The sequence below is a fragment of the Microcebus murinus genome, chromosome 15 (assembly GCF_040939455.1).
Source record: "Microcebus murinus isolate Inina chromosome 15, M.murinus_Inina_mat1.0, whole genome shotgun sequence".
Classification (NCBI taxonomy): Eukaryota; Metazoa; Chordata; class Mammalia; order Primates; family Cheirogaleidae; genus Microcebus; species Microcebus murinus.
In genome coordinates, this window is record NC_134118.1 from 24,587,799 (window position 1) to 24,615,519 (window position 27,721).

Genomic DNA, 27,721 nt, shown 5'->3' on the forward strand with positions numbered 1-27,721 from the left:
GCTGAAATAAAAAAAAATTGATGGATTGATGAGTATATAGACAGCTGGCAAAGGAATATTTCTGGGTGTGTTTGTGAGGGTGTTTCCAGAGGAGATTATTAGCTTGTGAGTCGGTGGTCTAAGTGAGAAAGAACTGCCCTCAATGTGGGCCGGTACCATCCAGTCAGAACAAAATGGCAGAAGAAAAGTGAATTCTCTCTCTCTTTCTGCTGAAACTGGGACAGTCTTTTTCTGTCCTTGGACATTAGAACTCCAGGCTTTGTGACATTTTTGACTTCAGGACTTGCACCAGCAGTGCCCCGTATTCTCAGGCCTTTGGCCTTGCACTGAGAGTTACACCATCAGCTTCTCTGGTTTTGATGCTTTCAGACTTGGACTGAGTCACACTATCAGCATCCGGTGTCTCCTTGCATACGGCCTGTCCTGGAACTTCTCAGCCCCCATAAACATGTGAGCCTATTCTCCTAATAAATACCTTTCATATATCTATATGAATACCTTTCATATATGAAATACCTTTCATATATCTATGCCTATATCTATATCTATAGCCATCTCCCATTGGTTCTATCTCTCTGGAAATCCCTGACCAATACAATCAGACATCTAAAATGCTGGCTTAAATGGTAGTATTTTGGATTTCCAATTGGATCAATAATTCAATTGGAAAACTAGGCTGAAAAAAATTTAAATTGTCCAAGGTTATATTACTGCAGTTACAAATAGATACATTATGGAAAGAATTGGGAACATACTTAATTATCTGATTTGTAAAGATAAAAGACAGGGTTATTTATGTGTATGTCTTAGTCTGTTCTGGCAGCTATGGCAAAAATACCAAGAATGAGTGGTTTGTAAACAACAGAAATTTATTTTTTCAATTCTGGATGCTGGGAACTCTAAGATCAGATCACCAGAAGACTGTTATCTGGCGAGGGCCTGCATCCCTGTTCACAGTCTTTTTGATGCGTTCTCACAAGACAAAGGGAAAAGTAGTTCTCTGGGGTCTCTTTTATAAGGGCACTAAGCCCATTCATTAGGGCTCCCCTCACCTCAGGAGGAAAGAAAATAGAAGGAGGCTCCAATCTTCTTGCCACCCCTCCCCCAATCTGCATCTGCGCCTTCTGATCTGTTCTTTCTCCTGTCAGAGGCAAATCCTCTAACTTCATCCTAGACCCCCCACTCTCCAGCTTCCCATAGGGTTTCTCTGTTCAGTCCATTTATTCATTCATGCATTCATTCATTCAACAAGGTTTCATGAGCACTAACTATGTGCCAGTCAGTGTTCTTGGCACTGGGGGTACAGAAATGAACAAAACAGAATGTTCCTCTTCAAAAACATCATAATGTAGGAGGAGACAGAAAACACAATAAATAGTAATATATAATATATAGTGTTTTGGATAATGATAATTGCTCAGGAGATAAATAAATCAAAGAAAGGAATATTGGAAGTTGCAATTTAAAATACCGTGGTCATGAGAAAGGAGAGCAAGGCACAGGAACAACTGGGGGAAAAGTATTCCAAATAGGTGGAACAGCATTGCCAAAGCCCAGAGACAGAAGCACGTGTGGAGTGTTTGAAGACTAGTAATAAGGCTGATGTGGTTAGAGCACACGGGTGACCAGGGAATGAGAGAGCAGGATGTCAGAGGGATCCAAGGGCCAGATCACATATGACCCTAAGAGTCATCATGCTGACCTTGCCTTTGCCTCTGAGAGGGGAGCCACTGGAGGGTTTGAGCAGAGGAGGAACTGAACTGACTTATGTTTTAAGAAGTCACTTCAGATGCTAATAGCTGTGAGTAGGGGTTGTAGATAGAAGCCAGAAGACCAGCTGGGAGCTATTGCAGTGATCAAGGTAAAAGATGAGGATGATTTATACCAAGGTGGAGCTATAAAGTAGTAAGACATGGTTCAACACTGCACTTATATTTAAGATAGAGCAAAAAGGCTTTGCTGATGGACTTAGGTGTAGAGTGTGAATAATGGAGTGGATCAATGATGACTACAAGATTTCAGTCCTAAGGAACTGTACAGATGGAGTTGCCATTTACTGAGATGGGGAAACAGAGAGAAGGAGCAAGAGGGAAAGGAGTGCAGAACCAGAAGTTCAGTTGTGAATACATTAAGGTTGAAGAGCCTACTAGAGATTTACATGGAGATGTAAAGTAGGCAGTTGGATAACCAAGAGTGTAGTCCAGGTGAGAGGGCTCGAGATAGAAATTATGTACTGAATGTTGCTATATGTTTGAAAAATATCATGTAAACTGTTAGGGATAGAGGGAAGAATTGCATTTTGCTACTGATAACAGAAGCCTCAGTACCATCAACTTTGACAAAACAAAAACGTATTTTCCTTCGATGTAAATGAATTCAGATGGCAGCTTTCAAGGGCTGATCTTGGAACTGTAGATGTCATCCATGCCCAAGCCTACTTCTGTTTTTATTCTCTTTTGTCTCTATATGTGACTTCCATATTCAAAGTTGCCTCATGGTGACAACATGGCTGCTGCCCCTTCAGGTCCAAGTTCCAGGTTTGAAACAAGAGGAAGGAGGAAGTAGGGAGAGTGTAAGACTTTCCCAGCTGTTTTAGTCTTCCATTTTAGGATCTCTCTGAGAAGCACACCAACTTTCACCCCCAAGCCATTGACTCAAACTTAGTCCTTGGCTTCCCTAATTATAAGAGGGATGGACACATTGTAATAACAGCAAAATATAAATTTATTACTAAGAAAAGTAAGTCTGGATATTGCAGAAGCAGCCGGCCAGTTCTACCACAAAACCTAAATTCAAACTGTTGTAATCAATTTATATCTGCCACGGTTACAGCTAAGTCCTAGGAGCTTTAATTACTTTAGGAATTTGTTTTATGATGTAAATAAAGCAAAAGCGTAAGACTTCATTTTTGGTTTGTGACCTAAATAATTTTGCAATTAGGTCCCAAGGTTTGTCACAAGGACCTCTTACAAAGACACCCCTCACCGTCCACCTAAAATTTAACCTCAGAACATACTCCCCTGGCAGAGTCAGAAACAAATACATGTGAAAATACAATGTAGAACAAACAAGGAAGTAAGGGTGAATGAAGATGCTTAGCAACACTGAAAATAATTTTGTGAAAGATGTAAAACATGCCAAGCACACACTGACAACACTGCTAACACACTCTGCTAACCTCTGGAAACCAGAAAGTTACATAATTGGTAATGGATCTGACACCTGAATTTTGGAGATACTTACATAGGTGAAATGGGTTTGGTTTTCATTCTGTTCATACTTTCATTTGGCTCTGCGGTAAAAGGCCATAATATATTCCAGGTTCCTATTACATGTAAGGTGATGTCAGCAAACCGCCACATATCATTTTAAGTAATACATATCTTCTTCTCTTCACTTATTAAAATCTTTTTATTTTTTCTACTCAGTTCTGCTGGCATTTCTATTATGATTGAGACATAAAACAGGTCAGGTACAGTGGTTCACACCTGTAATCCTAGCACTTTGAGAGGACAAGGTGGGAAAATGGCTTGAGGCCGGGAGTTCAAGACCAGCCTGGGCAATATAGAAAGACCCCAGTTTCTACAAAAAAAAAAAAATTTAAAAATTAGCTGAGCATGGTGGCACGCTCCTGTAGTCCCAGCTACTTGGGAGGTTGAGGCAGGAGGATGGCTTGAGTTATGATGATGATACTGCACTCTAGCCCAGGCAACAGAGCAAGATCCTGTCACCAAAATAAATAAATAAATAAAAAGAGAAGAAATAAAATGGGTGAATGTAAAGGAACAATGATCATACATATACACATTAATGATTCAAATAGGTAAACACAGAGAGACACGAACATTGTGGGAGACAGGGCTGGAATTTTTTTCAATGTGTACAATTTAAGGTACTTTCAGTTTTCATTCTAACCTTCCCAAGTGGTTTCTGCCCAGCAACTGATGAGAAACACCACCTCTGAACCAATCAAAAAACTGACTCCGCCAAAGAGGATTTTCCTGTTTTTCAGAGTGAGTGTAGAGCACACACTTTCTTTCTTTTTCCTTTATCCCGCATCAGAGAATCTTAACTATAATAGAAAGGATAGAGTCAAATTAAACTAAATTTGGCCTGCGGTATCCCTCAGTACTTGAATTCTTAAGTAGTGCACTGCAACCTAACTTAGTATGTAAATTAACTAAAAGCCCAAAATAGGGATGTAGTTTTGTAACAAATAGCTGAGTCTCAACTAAACTTCTGTCAACCATAGGCAGGCAACTGATCAGACTATGTTGAAATAAGGCAAATTCAGAGCAGTAGCCTATTAAGCTGTTCTATACCTCACTTCCATTGTAGAATGGGACTCTCTGAACCTCTCTTCGCTCTGAGTGCTGCCCCATTTGCCAGTTGTGCTTTGCTCAGTTAAAACTCTGCTAAATTTAATTTGTCTAAAGTTTTTTTTGTTTTGTTTTGTTTTGTTTTGGTTTGGTTTTAACAATAGAGAACTATTGATTGTCTTTGTTTTGTGGGCTGTGATTTTCAAATAGGAATACCAAGGAGTAAATGGGGGAAATTGATTAGAGCCAGGGCTACAGAGCCTGGCAGAAGAGGGGCTGACAAGATGAGAGGACTACCCCCACAGAGAAAGGGGAAGGGAGGGGAGAATGTGAACGGTAAGGACCTGAGAGAGTGGGACTTGGTGGAAGGTGGACAACTTGAATGAAGAAACTTTCTAATTTCATGTTCTTAGGAACTAATTATAGTCAGAAAAGCAAAAGACTTAAAATGGCTCTTGGTCATCTCTAGGAATATATTCCAAAAGGTTCTAAAAAGATGTGCCTTAGGTCGGGCACGGTGGCTCACGCGTGTAATCCTAGTACTCTGGGAGGCCAAAGCAGGCGGATTGCTCAAAGTCAGGAGTTCGAAACCAGCCTGAGCAAGAGAGAGAGAGACCCCCGTCTCTACTATAAATAGAAATTAATTGGCCAACTAATATATATAGAAAAAATTAGCAGGGCATGGTGGCACATGCCTGTAATCCCAGCTACTCGGGAGGCTGAGGCAGGAGGATTGCTTGAGCCCAGGAGATTGAGGTTGCTGTGAGCTAGGTTGACACAACACTCCAGCCTGGGCAACAAAGTGAGACTCTGTCTCAAAAAAAAAAAAAAAAAAAGAAGAAGAAGAAGAAGATATGCCTTAAAGATTCATATGTATATCGTAAATTTTTAAAACTCCATATTTTCTGATGCTTAAACATCCCCACAAACAGGCTATAAACATCCCACCCAGTTGACATACATGCACCAGTGTGATAAGACTGGCCCCTGCCACAAGTTTCCCTGTTTGCCCAATCCTGAATGTAACTTAGTGACCTCCTCCCATATCTTTCTCTAGTTCACTATCTCTGCCTCCCATATTCACTTGGCTTAAAAATTGCCTTAACAGCAAATGCTGAATTATTATAAATAAAAGGAATCTGTCTTTTTAGTGTAGGAATTCCCAAGTAAGTATATGTATGTGCAATGACCTACAAAGTACTGAACTTCACATCTTTCCTGTAAAGACTCTGCTGCCACATTTGGGAGCATTTTGTTGTTGTTTTGTGAATGTTTAACTGAAATAGTGGAGGAACTAATGGTACAATAAGCTCAAAAAATGTACAGGATTGAGGGAAAAGATTTATGGTGCAAATTGAAGAGCATTTAAGATTCAATAGAGAAAAGGATAATGGGGGAGCATGGTCAGAGTATATAAATCTAAATTTATATTCAAATTTATATAAATCCAGTACATACAAGCAGGTAAGTCCTAAATGCTTGTCTGTGCTGGATTGTGGAGGGGTGGGGCAGGGGGAATCTAATTTTCCATTAATTTCCATGAATTCCTGACTGATTCATTGCTAAAAACAAATAATAAAATGTTGTATTTGAAAGTTTGATTTTTGCTTTTTTTAGTGTAGAGATTCTAAGATTTGTTCATTACAAATATGTAACCCTGTCAATGGGTTCTATGCCTCCCATCCCTATGTCTCTTTTAGAGTTTTAGAGCCCACTTCGTTATTTTATAAATGCTTCATCACTCTTAGGGCGGTGAGTGAGTGCTGATAAAACATGGATTGAAGCCCCACTGAAGAGGAGGTACAGAGGGGCCTTCAGATGCAAATGACCAGAGTGCTCCAGATTGGAAAGAATTGTAGAGTGAACTTTGGAAGGCAGAGTGTCCACAGAGCTGGCAGTTACCTCCTGTCTATTCAATATCTCCTAGGCTGAAGCTCCTGAGGGACCCACATCAGTCTTTTGCTACCTCAGAAAGGCCAGGGTTGGCAGTTTTCCCAAACTCCTGCCTCCCCAGATGTCTGTTCATCCTCACCCTCCTGCAGCTGCCCAAGCTGAGTGCAGGTAGGTCTCTCTCTTCTCTCTCTCTCTGGCCTACAGGATTGAAAGTAAACATCCCATTTGGCTCTCCCCAGAGATCTCCACTGGGATCCAGACAGACCCTCTCAGGCTGTCCAAGGAATAAGAGGCAGAGAGGGGAGACTCTGGGCTTTGGTGGGAATCTGGTCCTAGTCAGTTCCCAATTCCCACCCCACAGCCTGTATGATCTGGCTCATTTTGGGCAGCTCACTTTGACGCAATTGGACCCCTGGAGCCCATCCTGGCCATGGAGGGCAAAGACACCAAGCTGCCCTGTCACCTGTCCCTGAACATGAGTGCGGAGCGCATGGAGCTACGTAGTTCTGGAGGAAGGTCTCACTGGCCGTGTTGGTACACCAAGAAGGGCAGGAAGGGCAAGAGGAGAAAGAAGAGTAGATGCCTCATGTCTTATTCACCTACATATTTGTTATCTCTCTCTCCTTGTACCCTTTAGTTGTCACTAATTATTATGTCTTATTTCTTAATTTTTCCTTCCATCTTAGGAATATATGTTTATCTTCAGAGAGGCCTTACTGTTAAATAATAATATATCCTTCTTTCAAATTCTTCCACTGAGTAGAAATCACTATTAATTTTAATTTATAATAAAAAAACAAGTCTTTCTCTTTCCATTTGCATTCAAACTTTCAAATGACTACTAACTCTTACTGACTCCCGTCCTTTCATTTAATCCCCTCTCAAAGATTTCCTTAATTCAGTTCAATTACATTTTGGTCCTCATCTTTCTTGATAATTCTGACTCTGATAACTATGCCTTCCTTCTAAAGACTATCTCCAAATTTACCATGTAAAATTTTCCATTTTCTTGTTTCTTTCACTTTTTTTTCTCCCCTGTAGCTATGTACGAGTGGAAAAGTAGTGAGTCAGAGTGAAGAAAATTATCTTCAAAGTTTTCTCCCCTCCCTCAGATAAGGAAGTCTTGGCAGAGGTGACTGAGGAAAGCCTCTGCCAAAGACCTCAGATGAAGAAGCCTCTGAATGGTGTCTGGGTTGGAATGCAGATGTATAGGAGCATGAACAACTGAGGGGATCTGAGTCTCTGACAGAATCTCTCTTGGGAGACTATAATATACTGGCTTTGCAGTGAGTCTAGTGTGAGTAGGGTAGCTTTTCCCCAGGAGGACTGACAGGTAAGCCTTGTAATTGCCTATGGTTTAGTTTGAAAAAAATAACATGTTTTTGGCCAGGAGCCAGACTCCTCCTGTCCTATAAATATTATGTTCTATTTTCAATTTTCATTCAGTTCAGGATATTTTTTAATTTCCCTTGAGACTTCCTGTCAAAAGATAAAATTACAATAAATTTTGTCTAAAGATCTTAACTGGCTTTTATTTGCAATTCTAGAATTGGGTAACACTTCATTCTATAAAATTGAATGACTGCTCCAGTGAGCTGAGCAGAGGAGGTTGGCTTTATAGACAGAAAAGGACTGGAAAGCAGTTGAAAGTTAATTTCTTTATAAAGGTTAAAGCAGAGGGGACTTCCTTATGCTGACTAAAACTGGCCTGTTTAGGGATTTGGCAATTATCTCTCTTTCATTCCTGATTTTTTTGAAGGTTAAATAAACAACATAATGTTGGCCTGGTGGCATGGAACTTCAGCATGAGTGACTCCATTTTGGTTTGGTTTGTTGGGCCTAGTGCAGAAGCTCAGTCCATACCAATGGCTTCTTGTAAATTTTATTTAACATCATTATTTTTTAGCAGCTTCCCTTTTCATACTTATACTATTACCTTTTCATCCTTTTCGTGAGTAGAAATTCTTAATTTTAATGAATTCTAATTTATCAGTTTTTACTATTATGATTAGTCCTTTAATGTATCTTGTTTAAGAACTCTGCTTACCACCCCCCCCCCCAGGTCATGAAAATATTCTCCTAGTTTTTGTTTTGTTTTGTTTTCATATTTAAGTCTGGGATCCATCTTGAATTAAGTGTTTGGATGGTGTAGGGTGGAATGAAGTTTAACTCTTAGAAAGGGATTTGGACAAGATTAAAAGAAAGGTCAGAGTTCAGGCCTCAGGTAGCTATTATTGAGTAACAAATCACCTCAAATTCACTGACTTAAACCAACAATCATTTATTATTGTTCATATTTTTGGGTGTCAGCTGAGTGTGGCTGATCTAGTATGATGTTGAGTTCTTATGACTTCAGGGCCCCTCTTTCCAGCATCTGCCTTACTGACCTCATGGCCAGTTATCCACTTCTTCAGGAAAAGTTTTTAGAGATATTAATCTTTCTCTAAAAATCTCCTCCTAAAGAAGTTGAAGATCAAAAACAAAACAAAACCAAAACACTTGAAGAAAAGTAATATTTCAATAGTGCCTGCTTTAAAAGGAGGGGTGGAGGTTCCTCAAGAAAGCAGACTTAACTCCTGACTCTATGTGAATGTGAGATAGAAGAAGAGAAGACAGGAGAGTCTCCAACCAAAGGCAAGATCCTTTCCCACTTCATGTCACATATTGTGATTCTACAGGAAAAGTGTTCTTCCCCTTTCCTGCTTACCTCCCCTTATCTCCACTCACTCCCCTGCTTTTCCTCATTCCCCATGTTGCATTTATTAGTCTGGAGGGATTTCAACATCAATTCCAATTGTTTAATATTTTTTTCTTTATTTCACATGCCCTTTCTTAGCATATCTCTTGTTTATTTCCCTTTCTTTCTCTCAAAAGAAATCAAATCCTTTCTGAGAGGGTCAGGGTGGAATTGGGGCCTCCACTTTTGCTGTGGGAGGGAAGATGGGAGGGAGCATAGATACAGCAGGGACAGGAAGGGGTTGAGTTATCCCCAACCCCTTCCCCCATGCAATCTGGAGGAAAGCTGCACTTTCTCAGAGTTTCTTTGTATATATATATATATATATATATGTATATATATATATATATATACACACATATATATATATATTATTTTATTTTATTTTTTAAAGAGATCAGGTCTCTCTCTGTCCCCCAGGCTGGAGTGCAGTGGCACAATCATAGTTCACTGCAGCTTTGAACTCCTGGCTTCAAGCCACCCTTCCCCCTCACCTTCCCTTCTTTCCCCAAGTAGCTGGTACTACAAGCAAACATTACTACCACCATTTCCACCTCTTTCTGGAGTTTCTCATCAACTGCTCCTGGTTGTTTTCTAGTATTATTCCAAGTTGCTCTCCAGAGTATTTTGTTTTAGCTTCCTTACTCTAAGGTTAATTCTCTACTCTGTGGCTGCAACATGTCTCAGACTTCTCATTTGGGCAATATTTTTCTTTTGGAAATGAAAAGGGGAGAAAACAGAGACAGGCAAGATGAATTTAATTCCTAGTAAGTTAAACTATGGCAGGCTACTTGTTAGGGGTGTTTATGTTTCAAAGAGATTCAAACTTTAGACATGTGCTTGGACTCATACCCTTCCTGATGATTTCTGTTCAAAAGTCATCTAAATCTAGAATCTAGAAATATGATTCTAGCTTTTTCAAAATTAGAAGGGACAATAAATAAAACTCAAATACCTTTAAATCTGAGAGAGAATGTGGACTCTGAGGGAAAAAAAGCCTGACAGCTATCAGGTGGGAGCTGGCCAGGCACTTCCAGCTAGGCAGTGTGTTTCCTACTTCAAATAAAATAACAATTTCACAGCACATTAACCATCTAACCAGGCTATTCTGATAGTTATTGAGCAAGATAAAAGCTAGACTACTCCATAATCATGCCAGAGCACAAAAACAAGAATACAAGGCAAATCACATGACCATACATCGCCCCCTCCTGGCTAACTCGAGGAATTGCTACTTCTTTCCCAATTGCTACTCAGCCCCCTATCCATTCCACTTTTCCACTTCCTAATGAAAAGTATTAAAATGCCCAATCATATAATAGAATTGGCTCCTGACAGCCTTCATCCAGAGCAAACCCTTGCTTTCTTGAACCTTTCCCAAATGACCTAAAATCAGCTTATATCCTATAACAAATTTCTCTCATTAGTGACTTGCTGTACCTCCTAATTCCCCATGGTGTGTGGAATCCCCGAAAGTGTGTGGGATCCATGTTGCTGTAACAAGTACCAATAAACCGGTTTGGCTGGACCCCTGATGGCTGTGGCTGGCAGTCTTCAGCATGGCCATAAGCAGTGAGAATCCCACCATGAGCCTCCTGTGCCCACTCTACTCACCCCAAACTTGGCCCTAGACTTTTAGTTCCCAGATGTAACAAAATCTCTTAGCACCCAAAGCCAAAAGGAACTTCCTACAGATTTCTAAGAACAAAAACCAGAACAAAAAGTATGTTCATGATTTATTGATAATGTTTCAGTAATAAGGTATTCACAGAAAGGAACAGTTGTTTCATTGTATGCTTCATGTACACATTCCATCTTCCTTCCCACATCTTTAACTCAAATGATAATTGGTTTAGTTTTGTTTATTCTCCAAAGAAATTCATTAAAAGGCATGGAAAATTCCGAGTTTTTCCTCCATTTTTCCACAAACAATAAGCCTTTTATAAACTCCTCAGCTACTGTAGAATTTAAAAAAAAAAAACAAAAAAACCCCACAATTGTGTATAGGTTGGTGGCTCTTCACTTGTCCAGGATTCTGAGCTCCTACCTCCCCAAAATTGAAAACTCAGGATACTTGAAAATGAAAAATACTGACAGTATTTTAGTGAAGAGAATGGAGAGAAAAGAGATGATGGTAATTGTTTCAATGCTTTCCTTAGGAGATAACAGATCTCTTAGAAATTGACCACAACATTAGCTGACCCATTTCTCCTTCCCCAAATCCTTGAAGGCACACTAACTGTGGCCAATTAGGGAGGAAGTCAGGAGAGTGTGCGTGTGGGGTGGGGCTGAGGGACTGAGGTCTGGAGCTGGGAGTAGAGATCAGTGAGCAGGCTGGAAAAAGTCCTTCTGAGAATACCTGACAATTTCTAGCACAGTGTCCCATTTCATTAGGGAAGAGAGTTGCTTTCTGAATCTCTCTTTCTATTGGTTCTCTGAGTTTCTCTGTCGCTCTCTGCCAGGTTACCTGCAGACAGTCAGTTCCCCAATGCACTGATAGCTTCTTGCATCTTTTTGCCTAAAAATGTTTGCCTCAGAAAACCCTGAGTTAATAAGGGGCAGGATTTCAGCCTTTTCACTCTTCTGCAACAATTTTGAGTTGGGAGGTTTCCAGTTCCACACAATCACTTAGAAAGTCTCCAGCAAGATTCAGCCCACAAGGGCAGATCAGGTATAAACACTTTATTGGCTCTTTCCTGTCTCATGTCCTCATTTCCCTACAGTGTTTTCTGGAATCATCACCAAATAAATTGTTGGCATCTAAATATTTTTTCCTTTTTGGTTTTTTTGAGACACTCTTACTCTGTTGCCCAGTCTGAAGTGCAGTGGCTCTATCAAGTTCCCTGCAGCCTTGAACTCCTGGGTTCAAGCAATCATCCTGCCTCAGCCTCCTAAGTAGCTGAGACTACAGGCATGAGGCACCAGACTCAATTTTTTAAAAATTTTTTGTAGAGAGGAGGTCTCTCCATGTTGCCTTGGCTGGTTTTAAACCGGCCTCAAGCGACACGCCTGCCTAAGCCTCCCAAAGCACTGGGTTTACAGATGTGAGCCACCACACCTAGCTAAGGTTTCCTGGATTTTGGTTTTTGTTTTCCTAAATTCTAGAATAATGTAGACGCATCTAAATCTTTATCTCAGGGTCTGCGTTTAGGGGAAACTAAACTAAGACAAGGTCTGATAAGGGAACATAGAGTGATAGCTGTGATAAGAAGAAAGCAGGGTAAATCAGGCAATAATGAATTCACAGGCTGCTCCTAAAATGTCTAAGTCCTGCATTTTCACACTTTTCATAGCCTGTCGACCAGAGGAAGAATGTAGCCCTGCTTTGAAAGGATCTGCCTCACCAGGTAACAAGAAGAGAGAAAGGCTAAGATGAACAGATATAGAAGGTAGCTTGGAGGCTGCAATGGGATAAATTCTGGGCAGTGGTCCACACAACCCTGACCCCTTTCCTGAATTATCCTATTTCTCTCTTGCTCAATTCGACCTCACTGTATTGGCTCCCATAAGTTCCTTGTCTATCCCTCCTATTTATAGGAACTCTCCATTTCAAACGTATTTCCAAGAATATGTCTCAGAGATGTCACTGCTCCACCAAATCTCAGGCTCTTGTTCCTTCAGGGCACATTTAACCTACCTCTATCCCCAGTAGCTCAACCTCTACATGGAAATCTAGTACCTTCTTATCCATACCATCTCCAGCTTCACTTCCTTTTCACCCTCCCTTCACATATGCAAACTCTGTTGTGCTACATTGTGTAACTTTAAGGTAGGCTTGATCAATAGGAGAATTATGTCAGTAGTATAATGTTGATGTATTAGATCATATATGATTATTGCCAACCTATCAATAGTGTGTTCCCCCAAGAAAGAGCAGCTGACCACATAGTTACGAGCAAGCCACAAAAGAATACATTATTATATATGATGCCCATTTACCCTAGTCCTTTGTCTTGGCTCAGTTTGGCCACATGCAAAACAAGCCCAAGACTCTGAGTCAGAACATCCCTCAGAGGCATCTCTATAGTTCATGCAAAGCTGGCAGCTGCCTCTTCACCTAAAGTTTCTGAATAAGGGGCAAGATAAAGAGCTGTAGATCTTTCCCTGTGAACCAGAGCACCCAGCAGGGAGAATCCTGGTCCCATTCCAGACCTACTAAATCAGAGTCTGTTTTTTAATAAGACCTGCTCTGGGAGGAATGGTAGAGGAGATAATAGCATTGATAAATTATCTGATATATTTGACTATGGAAACTACTTAGAGGCTACTAGAGGGGTGGGAAAAATTGTGATGGAATAAAGAAAATTAAAGAAAAAAAAATTCTATTTAACTCCCTTCTTACCCTAAAGAAAACACAAGAAGTTGTACATGAAAATAAATGTAATCATATATGATACTTGGCTCTGTAAAATTATAGTTACATAACCACAGTATTAGAAATATTGAACAAAATTGTGATATATTACTATTCGTGGTATAAGAGAGCTAAACCATCATTGATCATAATAGGGCATAGAAAAGTAACATGTAAAAATGGATATATAAAGAAATAACAGCACAAATGTGTTATTGTCTTGAGAAATATGTAAATAAGTATCAGATAAAATAACTAAGCATTTGGCTGGGTGTGGTGGTTTTGTCTATAGTCTCAGCTACTGGGGATGCTGAGGCGGAAGGATGGTTTGAGCCCAGGAATTTGAGATTTGAAACCAGCCTGGGCAACATAGTGGGACCTTGTTGCTAAAACAACAACTAAAACTAAAGAAAAACTAAGTATTTAAAGAATTAAAGAGGCTGTTTCTGGAGAATGAAGAGGGATAGGTTGGACATGAGGCTGACACTTTTCTTAGAAGCTCTTTGTCCTATTTGGTTTTTATATATTACTTTTACAGAATAAAAACTACATTTAAAAAGAAAAGGAGCAGGTGGATGCCTCAGCAAAATCCTGATGAGCAGCCCCACTTCACAAGGCATCTCCCAAGCAGGAGCCATGAGAGACAGGGGCATCTAGAAACTCTGTCCTCTGAGCCTTGAAAAATTCAGAGATCCTGCCTTTCATTTTCTAAGACTGATGATTTGGTTTCTGTCAAAATGACTCAGATGTTATGCAATCAGAATTGTGGCTGCTGTGCAATAGCTTGATTTCTAAATACCATTTGTTCTTCTTTCCCCCAATCTCATTCTTTTTAGTTTGGATCCCTTGGGAGCAAATAAAAGTTCTTTCTTCCCCTGTCCCCTGCCCCCCAAAAAAATCTTCTATGAGACTATAAAGCATGGACAGAAGTCTAATTGGGGAGAGCTACTAAGAGAAAAGAGATGAGGAAAGAGAAATAGATTATAGGTGATATTTTCAGAAAGTTAAACATGAAGGGGAACTGAGAATCCAGCAGGAGCTCTTCACACTAGGAAGGTCAAGGACTGGATGGTTTGATTTAAGCTGCAAATTCTATTGAGAAGACAGGGAATACAAACTAGAAGAGCTCAGTTCAGAACAGGAAGATAAACTTGGAAACAAAAGATAACAATAAACACATCTGCTTCTGAAAGTAAGGCTTAGGTCAAGTGTCCACCAGGAGAAAGGGACCAGGAGGTTGTGTTACAGGATAAACTTGGGCCCATCTTCCAGGAGAGTTGATTTCACTTGGAGGGGGCAAAGGCTATTCAAAGTCATAAAGCAAACCCCATATACATAATGAAGTAAAATGCTTTAATTTACCTTAAATGTTTATTTTTTTTAATTTTTTTTTAATTTTTTATTTTTTTTGGAGACAATAAAGCCAGAATTAAATGTTTAGATAGGACTCAAGACTTCAAAGGTGTTTCTCATAAGAGTTGGGCAATGCTGGGAGGCTCCTTCCTAAAGTTCCTCTGGTTAGGGTGCTTGGGTGGGATCACAGTGAGGTGTGATAAATGAATGAAGAAGTCCTAGAAGTGAGGTTGCATCTATTTGCTTCTTCTGGAAGAGGTTGTAGAAGATGCAGCCCTTATACAAGCTTTTGAGGGAAGAACAGGTGTTTATCATGCAAATAAGAAGGAACAGAATGTTCTGAAAGAGGAAAGGTAAGTACTATTATCTGAAGGCCTGAAAGGCACTATAGATTGAAGTAAACACACCCATTCCAAATTCTGCCAGTGAGTAGGTAGGCCAACTGAGGAGGAGGATTGAGAAAAGGCCAAGAAAAAGGAAATGGGGAGACTGCTAGAGCTTTTTTTTGACCAGATAAAGCTAGATCTATAGCATTTTTTAAACCAGATTAAGGTGTCTAAACTTGGTGCTAAGATCACTAGAGAGACAAGGGGGTATTTTAAAGCAAAAAGTGATATGATCAGATTTGCATTTAGGAAAGATCGTTCTCCTGGCAGTCTAGTGAGTCAACTGCCTTTTGTCTTAATCATAACTCCAACTAAAAGGTGTAGCACAACATTGGGAAGGACTTTTGTCACAAATATAATACAGGATTGACATCTTTAATTTATAAAATGTTCATACAGATTGGTAAGAAACAGCACTAGAACCAGCCTTGAAAACAGTGGGCACTGCCCTGAAAAGCTCATTTCTAGAATATATTAAATGACTGGCTAATACATGAGAAATGATCACCCTCACTATCATATAAAAGCATCATAAAATACTAATTTGATAAATTTCACCCATCCCAATAGCAAGGATATGAAATAATAATCCTCAGTGCTAGCAAAGATTAGATGAGGACACTTCCATTGATGGTTTGATGGGTTCAACATTTCAGGAAGGGACCTTGGCAATGTGCTCATACCCTTTGACCTGAGAACTCTACTTCTGGAAATTTATCAGATAGCTTATAGGGAAGTTTTCAAAGTTGTGAACAAAGACTTTTCTATGAAGTGCATTATACATAATAGGAAAAAAAAAAACCACAATGTCCCATGATCTTGGCAATTATGCAACTATTAACAATGTTTTGAGTTATACAAAAAGCCCAACTGATTATTTTTATGATGTATTATACATAAGCATAAAACAAACACTGGAAGGAAATATGTCAAAATATAAATTGAGGCTATTATTAGTTGGTAGACTAAGGGTGAGTTTCATGTTATAGAAATATTTTCTTGTATTTTTAAAATTTTCTATAACAATAAGAAGTTTAGCTCAAAATAAGAAATTGCTAAATAAGATTTGCAAATAAATTGCAAAATAAGAATTGTGTTGCTTTGAGATAACTTTGGCAGGGAGGCAACTTTGGGACCCTATAAACTGAATCACGTTTCCTGAGATGGCACATTCACAGCCTACCTTTAAGATTGGCCTTTTGTGAAGTTGTGCCAACACACACAGCAGCTGCAGTGGGCACTGTGGTAAAAAGGAGTGCTGCCAGTGGTAAGCCAGAGGCTACCATCTTGGCCTCTGCCCTTTCATTTTTTTAATCCATAGAAGCAATAAAAGAATAATAATTTACCTTCTACTGAGCCCCTACCATATACTAAGCACTTTATCTGCTTAATCTCATTTAATCCTCCCAACATCTCTTCAGAGAAGGTATGATGAACTTAATTACCTTTTTAGTGATAAAAGAAATGAAGTTTGGACAGGTAAAATAACTGCCTGAAGCCTTCACATCTCATTTTAGTGTTTCCTTGGCCCTTTTCCTTTTTTTCTCTGTCCCCTTTCATTTAGTCTAGCTCATCAATACTTAACCTGGTCTTTGAGCTGAAGACCACAAATCCAGTTTTCCATCTGTCTGGAAAAGTTTTCTTTCTTTTTTTCTTTTTTTCAAAGTTAGATACACTAGGCCACGTGGAGGCAGGCTTTCCTAAGAGCACTTCCGCCTTCCTTCTGGCTTTTAACTTTTGCCCCTGGGGCCACAACCATCTTTCTCACTTGGTGGCAGTGCACCCCTGAGCCTTTTCCTCCAAGATCAACCAGGTCAGTACGTGTGATTACTCTCAGCCCCCTGAGAGAGTGGGCAGCCAGGAGGGCATAGTTCTCTCCCTCCCACTTCCTCCCCCCTGGTGCTAGGCCCTTTACTCTCTTCAGCTCCCCCTTCTTGCTCTATCTCCTCCCATCTTTTTCTTTTTTCTCCTTCAATTCATTTTCTTGGTCTCCATTTCAGCCTTCATTCTCTTTATTATCGTTGCTAAAATCAAATGCCAAATTACTGTATTTGAAGAAGACTTTTTTTATTTAGTGCAGTGATTCCAGGATTTGTTCACTGATATGCAACCCACTAATGGACACTATGCCTCACAACTCTCTTCTCCTAAGTCTGGGTTTTAGGGCCCAGTTTATTATTTTATAAATGCTTCACCACACTTAGGGCAGTGAGTGAGTGCTGATGAAGCATGGATTGAAGCCCCACTGAAGAGGAGGTACAGAGGGGCCTTCAGATGCAAATGACCAGAGTGCTCCAGATTGGAAAGAATTGTAGAGTGAACTTTGGAAGGCAGAGTGTCCACAGAGCTGGCAGTTACCTCCTGTCTATTCAATATCTCCTAGGCTGAAGCTCCTGAGGGACCCACATCAGTCTCTTGCTACCTCAGAAAGGCCAGGGATGGCAGTTTTCCCAAACTCCTGCCTCCCCAGATGTCTGTTCATCCTCACCCTCCTGCAGCTGCCCAAGCTGAGTGCAGGTAGGTCTCTCTCTTCTCTCTCTCTCTGGCCTACAGGATTGAAAGTAAACATCCCATTTGGCTCTCCCCAGAGATCTCCACTGGGGTCCAGACAGACCCTCTCAGGCTGTCCAAAGAATAAGAGACAGAGAGGGGAGACTCTGGGCTTTGGTGGGAATCTTGTCCGTGTGGGTTTCCAATTCCCACCCCACAGCCTGTCTGACCCCGCTCATTTTGGGCAGCTCACTTTGACGTGATTGGACCCTCGGAGCCCATCCTGGCCATGGTGGGCGAAGACGCCGAGCTGCCCTGTCACCTGTCCCCAAACATGAATGCGGAGCGCATGGAGCTGCGGTGGTTCCGGAGGAAGGTCTCGCCGGCCGTGTTGGTGCACCGGGAAGGGCGAGAGCAGAAGGAAGAGCAGATGCCTGAGTACGGAGGGAGGGTGACGCTGGCGAAGGACGACATCTCCGTGGGGCGCGCTGCTGTGAGGATACAGGGTGTCAGGGCCTCTGATGACGGCGAGTACCAGTGCCTTTTCAGGGAGAACGGGAGCTACGGCATAGCCCTCCTGCATCTGACGGTGGCTGGTGAGTGACGGGTTTTGACTTTCTCTGGTGATGCCCATGCGGTATACATTTTCGTATGGATCAATTACTTTGAAAACCACCAGATTCATTCTCAAAATCCCTTTTAGGTTGGATGGGGTTGACAGTCCTAGAGTAGTAGAAAGGTAGAAAAGGTGTTGATGTTGAGAGTGGGGAGAGAGCAGCAGAATGTCTTTCAAATAGAACTTTATTTCAATTATCTCTTGCCCTTTCCCCTCAATAATAGGACAAACATTTCCCCTCAATAGTAGGACAAACATTTCTCCATGGAATTAATTAATAAATGTAAGCTGTGAGAGCTACATAACATTCTTTTATACCAGCACACCACAATTTACTTGATCAAGTCCCAGAATTGGGTGTTTAAGTTGTGTCTATTTCTCAGATCAAAATAAGGCTGTGGTGAGCATGCCACACACTCTGAGGCTGCTTTGTGGATTAGTTTCTCAGGATTGATATCCTAAGATTATAGAGATTGGCCGTTTGTTGACATTCTTGATTCATATAGAAAAGATTTTGCTTTTGTTGGGTTTGTTTTTGTTTTTGTTTCAAGCTAAAATTCAGAGGGGAACAATTTTTTAAAAAAGATAAACATTCAGGAGGAAAGAATGTATTGAGGTCTGACTTTCCCACTGACTAGTGAATGACATCAAGCAAATCTCTTTCTGAGGTTTACTGTAAAGCTGGGGAAATATTTATTCAAGATGATTTCTCAACAATGAAATAAAATTAGGCAATATTTGGGAAACCACTTTGCCAATTCTAAAAGCATTATAGACTTGTAAGATATTATTACTGTACTTTAAACTGATCTAAAACATATCATGTACAAAATGTTGCCTTTCATACATATATATTCAAGTAAAGATAAAGTCTGAAAAATACCTGGGTGAAATCTGGATCCCTGTTTTATAACAGGGTGTCTCTGTATCAGCATTTTGTATAACGCACATTTTGTTTTTAGGGAAGAAGTATCTTAAAAGTTGATTTTAAAAACCTAGAGATTTGATGGCACGAACTTGTTGTTACATGGCATGAAACTGTTGTTGTAACCTTTTATGAGTGACAGACACCTTTGAGAATCTGCTGAAAATGTTGGCTCCTTTCATGAAAAGGATATACATTCTCATATATACATACAAACTTGGAATATGGATTTAAACCAATGATTGTGGAAATGTGTTTAAGAACTCTTCTATGTAGCTCAGTGTTTCCCTGTGCCCTGTGGAACTGGAAGAAAAAATTAGGCTAAACAGACAGGAAATGCAGCTTTATGTTGATTTATGTTAGGGCAAAATAGTGTGTAGGAAGATGAGGTTGAAACCATTTAAGAAAATTTCTGGCCTGGCATGGTGGCTCACATCTGTAATCCTAGCACTCTGGGAGACCAAGGCAGGTGGATCATTTGAGCTCAGGCATTTGAGATCAGCCTGAGCAAGAGCGAGACCCTGTCTCGACTAATAGAAAGAAATTAGCTGGACATCCCCCCCCAAAAAAATACATATATATATATAAGCCGGGCATGGTGGCGCATGCCCATAGTCCCAGCTACTCAGGAGGCTGAGGCAGGAGGATCGCTTCAGCCCAAGAGTTTGAGGTTGCTGTGAGCTAGGCTGACACCACGGCACTCTAGCCTGGGCAACAGAGTGAGACTCTGTCTCAAAAAAAAAAAAAAAAAAAAATTTCGGAATCAGCATCACAGGTAAAGGAAATGTAAATTGTTAACTACAATCTGAGGGCCAAGAACTTCTAAACATCTTCTCAAGGATACTCGTTCTCTGTTCATCCTTAAATACCCAGGCCTAGTTCTCTTCCTCCTCCCCAAAGCTTTCTCCTAATACTTCCAATCACACAGCATCTGCCAGCTCTGAGCCCTCAGCCTAGACCACTAACCTGCCTCTGAGCCATTGGTCTTGGTATTCCTGCTAGGTAGCATTCCTCAGTGTTCCTGCCATATCTGTTTAGCAAACTCTTGCCAACATTTGAAAGGCTAGATCCCAATAAAACATCCCTCTCCGATAAGGTACGTGAAATTTGTTTTAGTGATACCTCAGTTTCCTTGTATAATGAAATATGGAGAAGTGGCCTTCCCATTCCCACTCCACCCACTTGTGTGCCTCTCTCTCAATCTGTTTCTCAAGCTACATAGCTCTATAGTTGTAAGGCTCTGAAAAGGGTGTCCACAAATAGATTAAGGCCAACTTTTCCCTCTGTAGCTCTGGGCTCTGACCCTCACATCCATATGGAAGTTCAAGAGAGTGGAGAGATCTCGCTGGAGTGCACCTCAGTGGGATGGTACCCAGAGCCCCAGGTGCAGTGGAGAACTCCCAAGGGAGAGCAGTTTCCATCCACATCAGAGTCCAGGAATCCTGATGAAGAAGGTCTATTCACTGTGGCTTCTTCAGTGATCATCAGAGACACCTCCATGGAGAAATTGTCCTGCTACATCCAGAACCTCCTTCTTGGCCAGGAGAAGGAAGTGGAGATTTCCATACCAGGTCAGTGAAACCAATGCTACATTCTTTTTTTTTTTTTTTTTTTTTTTTTTTTTTGAGACAGAGTCTCGCTCTGTTGCCCAGGCTAGAGTGAGTGCCATGGCATCAGCCTAGTTCACAGCAACCTCAAACTCCTGGGCTCAAGCAATCCTGCTGCCTCAGCCTCCTGAGTAGCTGGGACTACAGGCATATGCCACCATGCCCGGCTGATTTTTTCTATATATATTAGTTGGCCAATTAATTTTCTTTCTATTTATAGTAGAGACGGGGTCTTGCTCTTGCTCAGGCTGGTTTCAAACTCCTGACCTCGAGCAATCTGCCTGCCTCGGCCTCCCAGAGTGCTAGGATTACAGGCGTGAGCCACCACCCCTGGCCTATGCTACATTCTTATGATGACACAGTTTCAAGGCCACACCACCTGGACACCTGCTCAGAGTGACCTCATGGCAGAGTTGTCTACTTTCCCCATCTAAACTCTTGCCCATGGACTTGAGGAAATCTTACCAACTTCATTAGGGGAGTAAAGATTCTGAAGGCATAAATCTACTTAGATCTCATGTAAATTCCAGATTTTCCATTTTAGGAGATATAACTGAGATATAGAAGCTTTATCCCTAAGGGCCTTTCTGATCAGAACTTTCTCTCCTAGAATAAACAAGACCAAGTTATTTTTCTAATTTCACTATTTCCACTCTTACCCTCCTCTTCCCTCCCCATCTCATGCTAGAGCTCTGTCTAGGTTTCCAGAGTCCTCAAGGAAGCAAATCCTCTCATTATTCCCCAGATACTACTTCTGGGTCCAGTAAGAATCTTTCCTTATTCTTTGGTCAATGAGTCCCATTCTATTACACACAGGTGACATTTCCCCTTCCTTCTTTACCTTCCTCATCCTCTTGGCTCCCGTTCTACATTAATAGTTAAGGAGGAATTTCCATATAACATGAATAAATCCATTGTATTTATTACTTCACAGGTCCTGTCCCAAAATAACTCTTCATTTCTCTCTTTCTCTGCCCTCTCCTCCTCAAGGTCATATATTACCTGAGTAGGTTAGAGTGTTATTGTAATGACTATTTTTTGCCATAAGAAGGATGAGAGTGTTCCAGGCCATCCCCTATTCCTCCTCCTTTGGAATCAGGAGAGAAGCTGGACTTGCTCATAATTTCTCAACTAATGGCCTTCTTGGGGATTTTCTTTTAGATACTTCTGTTTTAACTACTTGCTTACGAAGTATAACTCCCTGGAGAGTGGCTGTGGCTGTCATCCTGACGGCCCTAGGACTTGTCACCATTGGGTTCATATTTTTCACTTGGAGACTATACAAGGAAAGATCCAGAGAGAGGAAGAATGCATTGAGCCCTAAAGGTAAGTCATGGAATCCACAAGGGCTACCTGTCAGGAGTGCTTCAGAGAAGGTCTGTATCCAGGTCCTTTAGGATGATTTCCAACTGAAGATATTTGATTCTAGAATTCTGAAAGTTGGAAGGAATCATAAGCTTCTGAAGTCACAGATACCCAATATGAAGAGGCTTCATACCCAATATGAAGAGTCAAAACCAATTCTAATTGAGATATTAGACCTGATGGTTACTCACTACCCCCCTCAGACCCTACCCCTGATCCTAAGCCAATAGGAACTTCCTGCATATTTCTTAGAAAACAAAACAAAACAAAATCTTTGTTCTGAACTTATTGATAATATTTCAGTAATCAGGTAGTCATAAATTAAAGTTCCTCCTTTAGTGTTTCCCACACCAATTTTGTCCCCTCACTTTTGTCCAGTATAGAAAGCCACTAAGATATTTTTGTTTGTTTTCCAGACAAAGTCCTAGAAGAGCTCAGTAAGTTCTGCCTTCTTGTCATTATTTTACTCACAAAGTTTTTCTCTCTCTTATTGTATAACCTGTCAATGACTATCTTTCTCTTTCACTGCAGAATGGAAAAGGTCTCCATGGCATGCAGGTCAGTGGCTCTGAACTTCTCAAGGGCTCTGAGGTTCTCTCCCCTAAGAATTCAAAATCCTATGTTACTTGGAAATGAAAACTCTAAACACACTTTAGTGATGAGGATAGGAAGGAATAAGGTGATGGCAAATGGCCTCAACACTTTCCTTGAGGCACATAGAGGGCCCTTGGAAGATGACTAGGAGACAAACTCTCTCTGACAGGGTCCCATTAGGCACTGGGGACAGTCACCCTCTGGCTGCTGGTGAGGGAAGGAGCCTGAGAGTATAGAGTCAAACAGCTTTCCCTCTGAGGAGACCTGTCAACTCCTAGAACAGTGTTCTATTTCTTTGAGAAGGAAAAACAGGTCTTGTAATCTCTGACTTTCACTGATGCTCAGACTTGCTCTCTCTCTGTCTCCAGCGGATATGATCCTGGATCCAGACACAGCCCATCCTCACCTCTTTCTTTATGAGGATTTAAGATCTGTTCGACTGGAAGATTCACGTCGCATACTACCTGAGAGACCAGAGAGATTTGACTCCTGGCCCTGTGTGTTAGGCTGTAAGGCCTTTACCTCAGGGAGACATCACTGGGAGGTGGAGGTGGGAGACAGGACTGACTGGGCAATCGGTGTGTGTAGGGAAAATGTGCGAAGGAAAGGATTTGACCCCATAATTCCTGAGAATGGGTTCTGGGCCTTGGAGTTGTATGGAAATGGGTACTGGGCACTCACCCCTCTCCGGACCCCTCTCCTATTGTCAAGTCCCCTCCACCGGGTTGGAATTTTCCTGGACTATGAATTAGGAAACATCTCCTTCTACAACATGACTAATGGACATCATATATATACATTCTCTGAAAACAGATTCTCTGGCCCCCTCCGTCCCCTCTTTTGCCTTTGGTCCTCTGGTGAAAAGCCCCTGATCATCTGCCCACTTGCTGATGGGCCTGAGAGTGTCACAGTCATTGCTAATGCCCAGGACCTTTCTAAGGAGATCCCCTTGTCCCCCATGGGGGAGGACTCTGCCTCTGAGGTTACAGACACTTTCCATTCTAAGCTAATCCCCACCCAACCCAGCCAAGGGGCGCCTTAAGGAATATCCCAGCTCAGTTGTTTTCCTTTGTTCTAATCTCTCTCCTCCATTGTGAGCCTTCACCTGCCAGCTTCAGCCAGCCCCTATTTCTTCCTGTTGGGTAGAGATTAATTAATCTTGTGAAGGTTGTATTCCTTCTGCTCGAGAGGGTGGGGAGTAGGACCTTCCTAATTTGTTTCTGTATAAATATTTTGGGGATGGAGAAGTGATTATTAAACTGCTTCTACTGATCCCCTATTCCTTAAGGCCAGAACCTATAGGGAAGGGCTTGGAGCAAACTGAAAGGATAGCTTAGGGATTGAGGTGGGGGTTGGAGTGTCATGGGGTTGTGGCAGAAATGTTTGGGTATCCAAAATAGGGGTATGTGGAGGAACAGGTTTGAGGTGAGCAGAAAACCCAAAGGGTGCTGGGAAAGGACAATCTTAGAACAAAACCCCATAAAGGAATTTGGAGGAAACATGATGATGGAGGAAAGTGAGGTGAACTTAGGCCCATGATGAATACCTGGCTTACCCCTAGAGTTTTTAGGGCCTGTATCTCAAAATTTCCAAGCCATATCATATAGGATAGAGGAGACTAGCCCTAATTCTGTGGGAACTGAGCTGTGGGCAAGGGGGAGCAGAGAGAAGCTAAGATGAGCAGGGCTGGAGGCTGCAACATGTGAGATAGAGGAGAGAATTTTGGACAACACTCAAAAGTTGTCTGCACAGCCATGACTTAAGGCAGCAGTCCCCAACCTTTTTGCCACCAGGGACTGGTTTCATGGAAGATGATTTTTCCATGGGATCAGGGCAGGGGTGTGGGTGAGTGGCAGGGAGGGGTGGTTTCGGGATGATTCAAGCACACTATATTTATTGTGTAGTCAAACCTTTCTGCTAATGATAATCTGTATTTCCAGCTGCTCCCCAGCACTAGCATCAGCCCCATCTCAGATCATCAGGCATTAGATTCTTATAAGGAGTGTGCAAACTACATCCCTTGAATGCACGATTTATAGTAGGGTTCATGCTCCTATGAGAATCTAATCCCCCTGCTGATCTGACAAGAGGTGGAGTTTATGAGATGAGGTGGAGTTTATGAAATGATGTGAGCGATGGGGAGTGGCTGTAAATACAAATGAAGCTTTGTTTTCTGGCCACTCACCTCCTGCTGTGAAGCTTGGTTCCTAACAGGCTATGGACCATGCTGGGGACTGAAACCTTAAGCCCTGTTCCTCTCTCTGTACCCTCCTGTTTCTCTTTTGCCTGGAAGTCATTCCAACCTTATTTTGTTGAGTCCACATTTCCAGTTCTCCTCTTCCTTTAGATCTAGTATCTCTCCATTTCAAAGACATTCCCGGAAGCATGCAGTGATGTCACTACTTTATCAGCCACTGTCTCAGCCTCATGCCTCTCAGCCCTCATCCCAACATCCAAATCCCTCAAATATGCTTTCAGTTAGCTTCAACTGCCATCCATTTCTATACTGTGCCACTGTTCCCTATTTCCCCACCCAGCTTCACAACATGCTGCTTCTCCTCAGGGTCCCCTGAGTGTTGAGCTACTGTGCTCAGCATAGCTGGACTGATTACACCTGTTTGTATTTGCCCCTGGGCATTTTCCTGTATACATGTGGCTTGTCTTGCCAATGGACTGCAAATGTATCCAGGCTCGCACCTTCCATTTTCATTGTATTTTTCCAGCTTCCAGTATAGACGTTACCCATGGTCTTTACCTAATAAATCTGATTGCTGAAAGAACCCCCCCTTTTTTTTTCAGTCCCCAAAAGTGGAACTGAACAAAACAGAGGAAAAAACCTGACTGGGAATGTAGCTGGTCAAAGCTTTTGTCTAAGACCCATCCCAAGGCCTGATGGCAATGTGTTTACCAGGGCAGGTGGACATAGGGGGTTGTTGCCCAAATTAGTACCCAACTACTTACCCAAAGGCCACAGTGCAATGGCTACCCTCAGCCCGTTTGGGTGGTGACTTTATCTCTACTACTATAAAGGTTACTGGCTCACAGTGTAGGTAAGTGAAGTTACCTATTCAAATTAATAATACTTTCCCAGAGAAGAAAATATTTGGAAATTTTTAATGGTAGTGCCTTGTAATTGGGGGGAAAAATTCATAGGTGATCTTTGGAAACCAATATGCCTGAGGAGAGACTCTGTATTTCTGCTTGAGGACCCTGGTAGTTCAATGAGCCCACTTTATCCTCTGTTGCCCCAAAGGAGGATTAGAAATAGTCCCCCTCTGTGAGGGGGGTTGATAGGTCTGTTATCATCACATGCACTATACTTTAAGCAAAATGTAACAACAATATAGTTCATTATCCACATTTTGTCATTGTTATTCCCAGGATATACAAATGTATATCCCATATTCGTTTTGTTTTCATTATGGTTTTGGTGTTTTCCTATTAACTTGGGGTTCATTTCCTAGGTAATAATATCTATATAATCACATTTCCATTGATGTATTACTAGATTACTTAAAAATGAATCTGTATACAGGCTTATAAATCAGAAGACTACAGAAGTTTTACTCTGGAAAGGGGCTAAGAGAAAAATGTAACTGGACTTTAGTATGAGAAGTAACTGTTAACATTTACTCCAAACCCCTTCTTTCAGATATGAGGAAAATAAAGAGAAAAGAGAAATGAAGTGATTTGGTTAAAGGCACATAGTACGTGGCCAAGTCAGTATCCAAAGGCAGGTGTCCTTGCTATAGCTGTCCGAGACATCTTCCACTGAGCCAATGGCAGTTGGGTAGGAGGACAAACTAAGTTAATCTAGACTCTAGAGGTTGGCATGCCAGAAAACTTTTTAGAGATATTACTAAGGTGGAACCTACTGGCTCAGGAGATTCTTAGGCACAGGAAGAAGAAAAATACAACTTAGCATGCTACCTTCTACTGGATCGAGGAACTGCACCTGGAGAACAAACAGAAGGGCTCCTTCCTCCATCATTTCATGGATCCCCAGCACCCAATGGCCCCCCTCCCCTTGCCCCGTCCTCAAACACTATCCTGCCCACACATTTACCCGACACTATACTCCTGAGTGCAGAGTATCATTTATCCCTACTTTAAAAGTATTCATTTGTTAGAAATGTGATCAGTGTAACTTAAAAAAAAAAAGTATTCATTTGTATTCCAATTATACTTTTAGAAAGTCAAAGAAAAACATAGTCCAATCTTCTTAAAAAATATATTTAGGGAGCTTTCAGATAGTTGACTGCATGGAGGTTGTTGGAGGGTGGCATGTCCAAAGAGAGGGCATGGAAGCTTCCCACACGCCTTGCCCTAGGCATCTCTTCCAGCTGGCTGTTCACCTGTACCCTTTGTAATATCCCTTATAATAAACCAGTCAACAAACGTTGACTGCAAGACAGGTTTGAGAGAATCAAGGGTAAAGTCCGCTAAAGGAAGGAGGAGACTGAGTAGCATCAGCCCCTGGGTTAAAAGGGATGTTTGCATGAATCTTTGATCCCAAGAAGAGGCAAGAGGAGGAGACTGGCAAAGGAGCTAAGAGAAATCACTCTTTATTCATTTATAATATGATGCATTATGAAAATAAATACCACTCTAACACTTTCAGGACACATTGCATTCTCCCTGCACTTATTTTTTGTATTATTTGTTTTTTATAAGTTCTGTCATCCTACCTTAGTTTTTTTTCTTTTTTTTAACATTTATACTTTCATTTATTCAAGCTGAATAATGCATAGCCTCAATAAACCCATACTTTCAAATATTAAAAAGTAGAAAAAATGAGAATCTTTTCCACAGAGCCTTTTTGTCTTTGAAAACTGCCAGCTTGGCAGTAAGGTGTTCTTGTGAGGCTCCAACCCTCAAGACAACTTAGGGATACTCCTGCCGTCTCGGTCACTCCCAGCAACATTGAGATTCCCTCACTACATGTCCCCATCCATTGAGGGGTCCCCACTCATTCTGCCGTGCTCCCTTCAAATAAGAGGTCCTATCACTATAGCACTAGCCCATTTATCAGGCCCAGAGTCCTGGAAAAGCCTCGGTCCCGCGCACTCCTCAAACCTGACG

At 41.3% G+C, this 27,721-nt stretch overlaps 1 protein-coding gene across 5 annotated transcripts; it reads left to right on the forward strand.

The window, feature by feature from the left end:
• Positions 1 to 11: 11 nt before the first annotated feature.
• Positions 12 to 27,382, forward strand: BTN1A1 (butyrophilin subfamily 1 member A1). Of its 5 annotated transcripts, none has more exons than XM_076010525.1 (9): positions 12 to 450; positions 6,247 to 6,380; positions 17,426 to 17,559; positions 17,781 to 18,128; positions 20,363 to 20,644; positions 21,842 to 22,006; positions 22,462 to 22,482; positions 22,577 to 22,603; positions 23,008 to 27,381. In XM_076010525.1, exons 2-9 carry the CDS (start codon positions 6,334 to 6,336, stop codon positions 23,679 to 23,681), a joined length of 1,698 nt encoding a protein of 565 aa, XP_075866640.1. In that variant the 5' UTR covers positions 12 to 450; positions 6,247 to 6,333; the 3' UTR covers positions 23,682 to 27,381. The 5 variants fall into 5 exon arrangements, with proteins under 5 accessions (XP_075866640.1, XP_075866642.1, XP_012597548.1 ...); XM_076010527.1 differs by lacking the exon at positions 12 to 450 and adding an exon at positions 6,574 to 7,545 and having other exon boundaries at positions 6,078 to 6,380; XM_012742094.2 differs by lacking the exon at positions 12 to 450 and having other exon boundaries at positions 6,078 to 6,380.
• Positions 27,383 to 27,721: the final 339 nt, after the last annotated feature.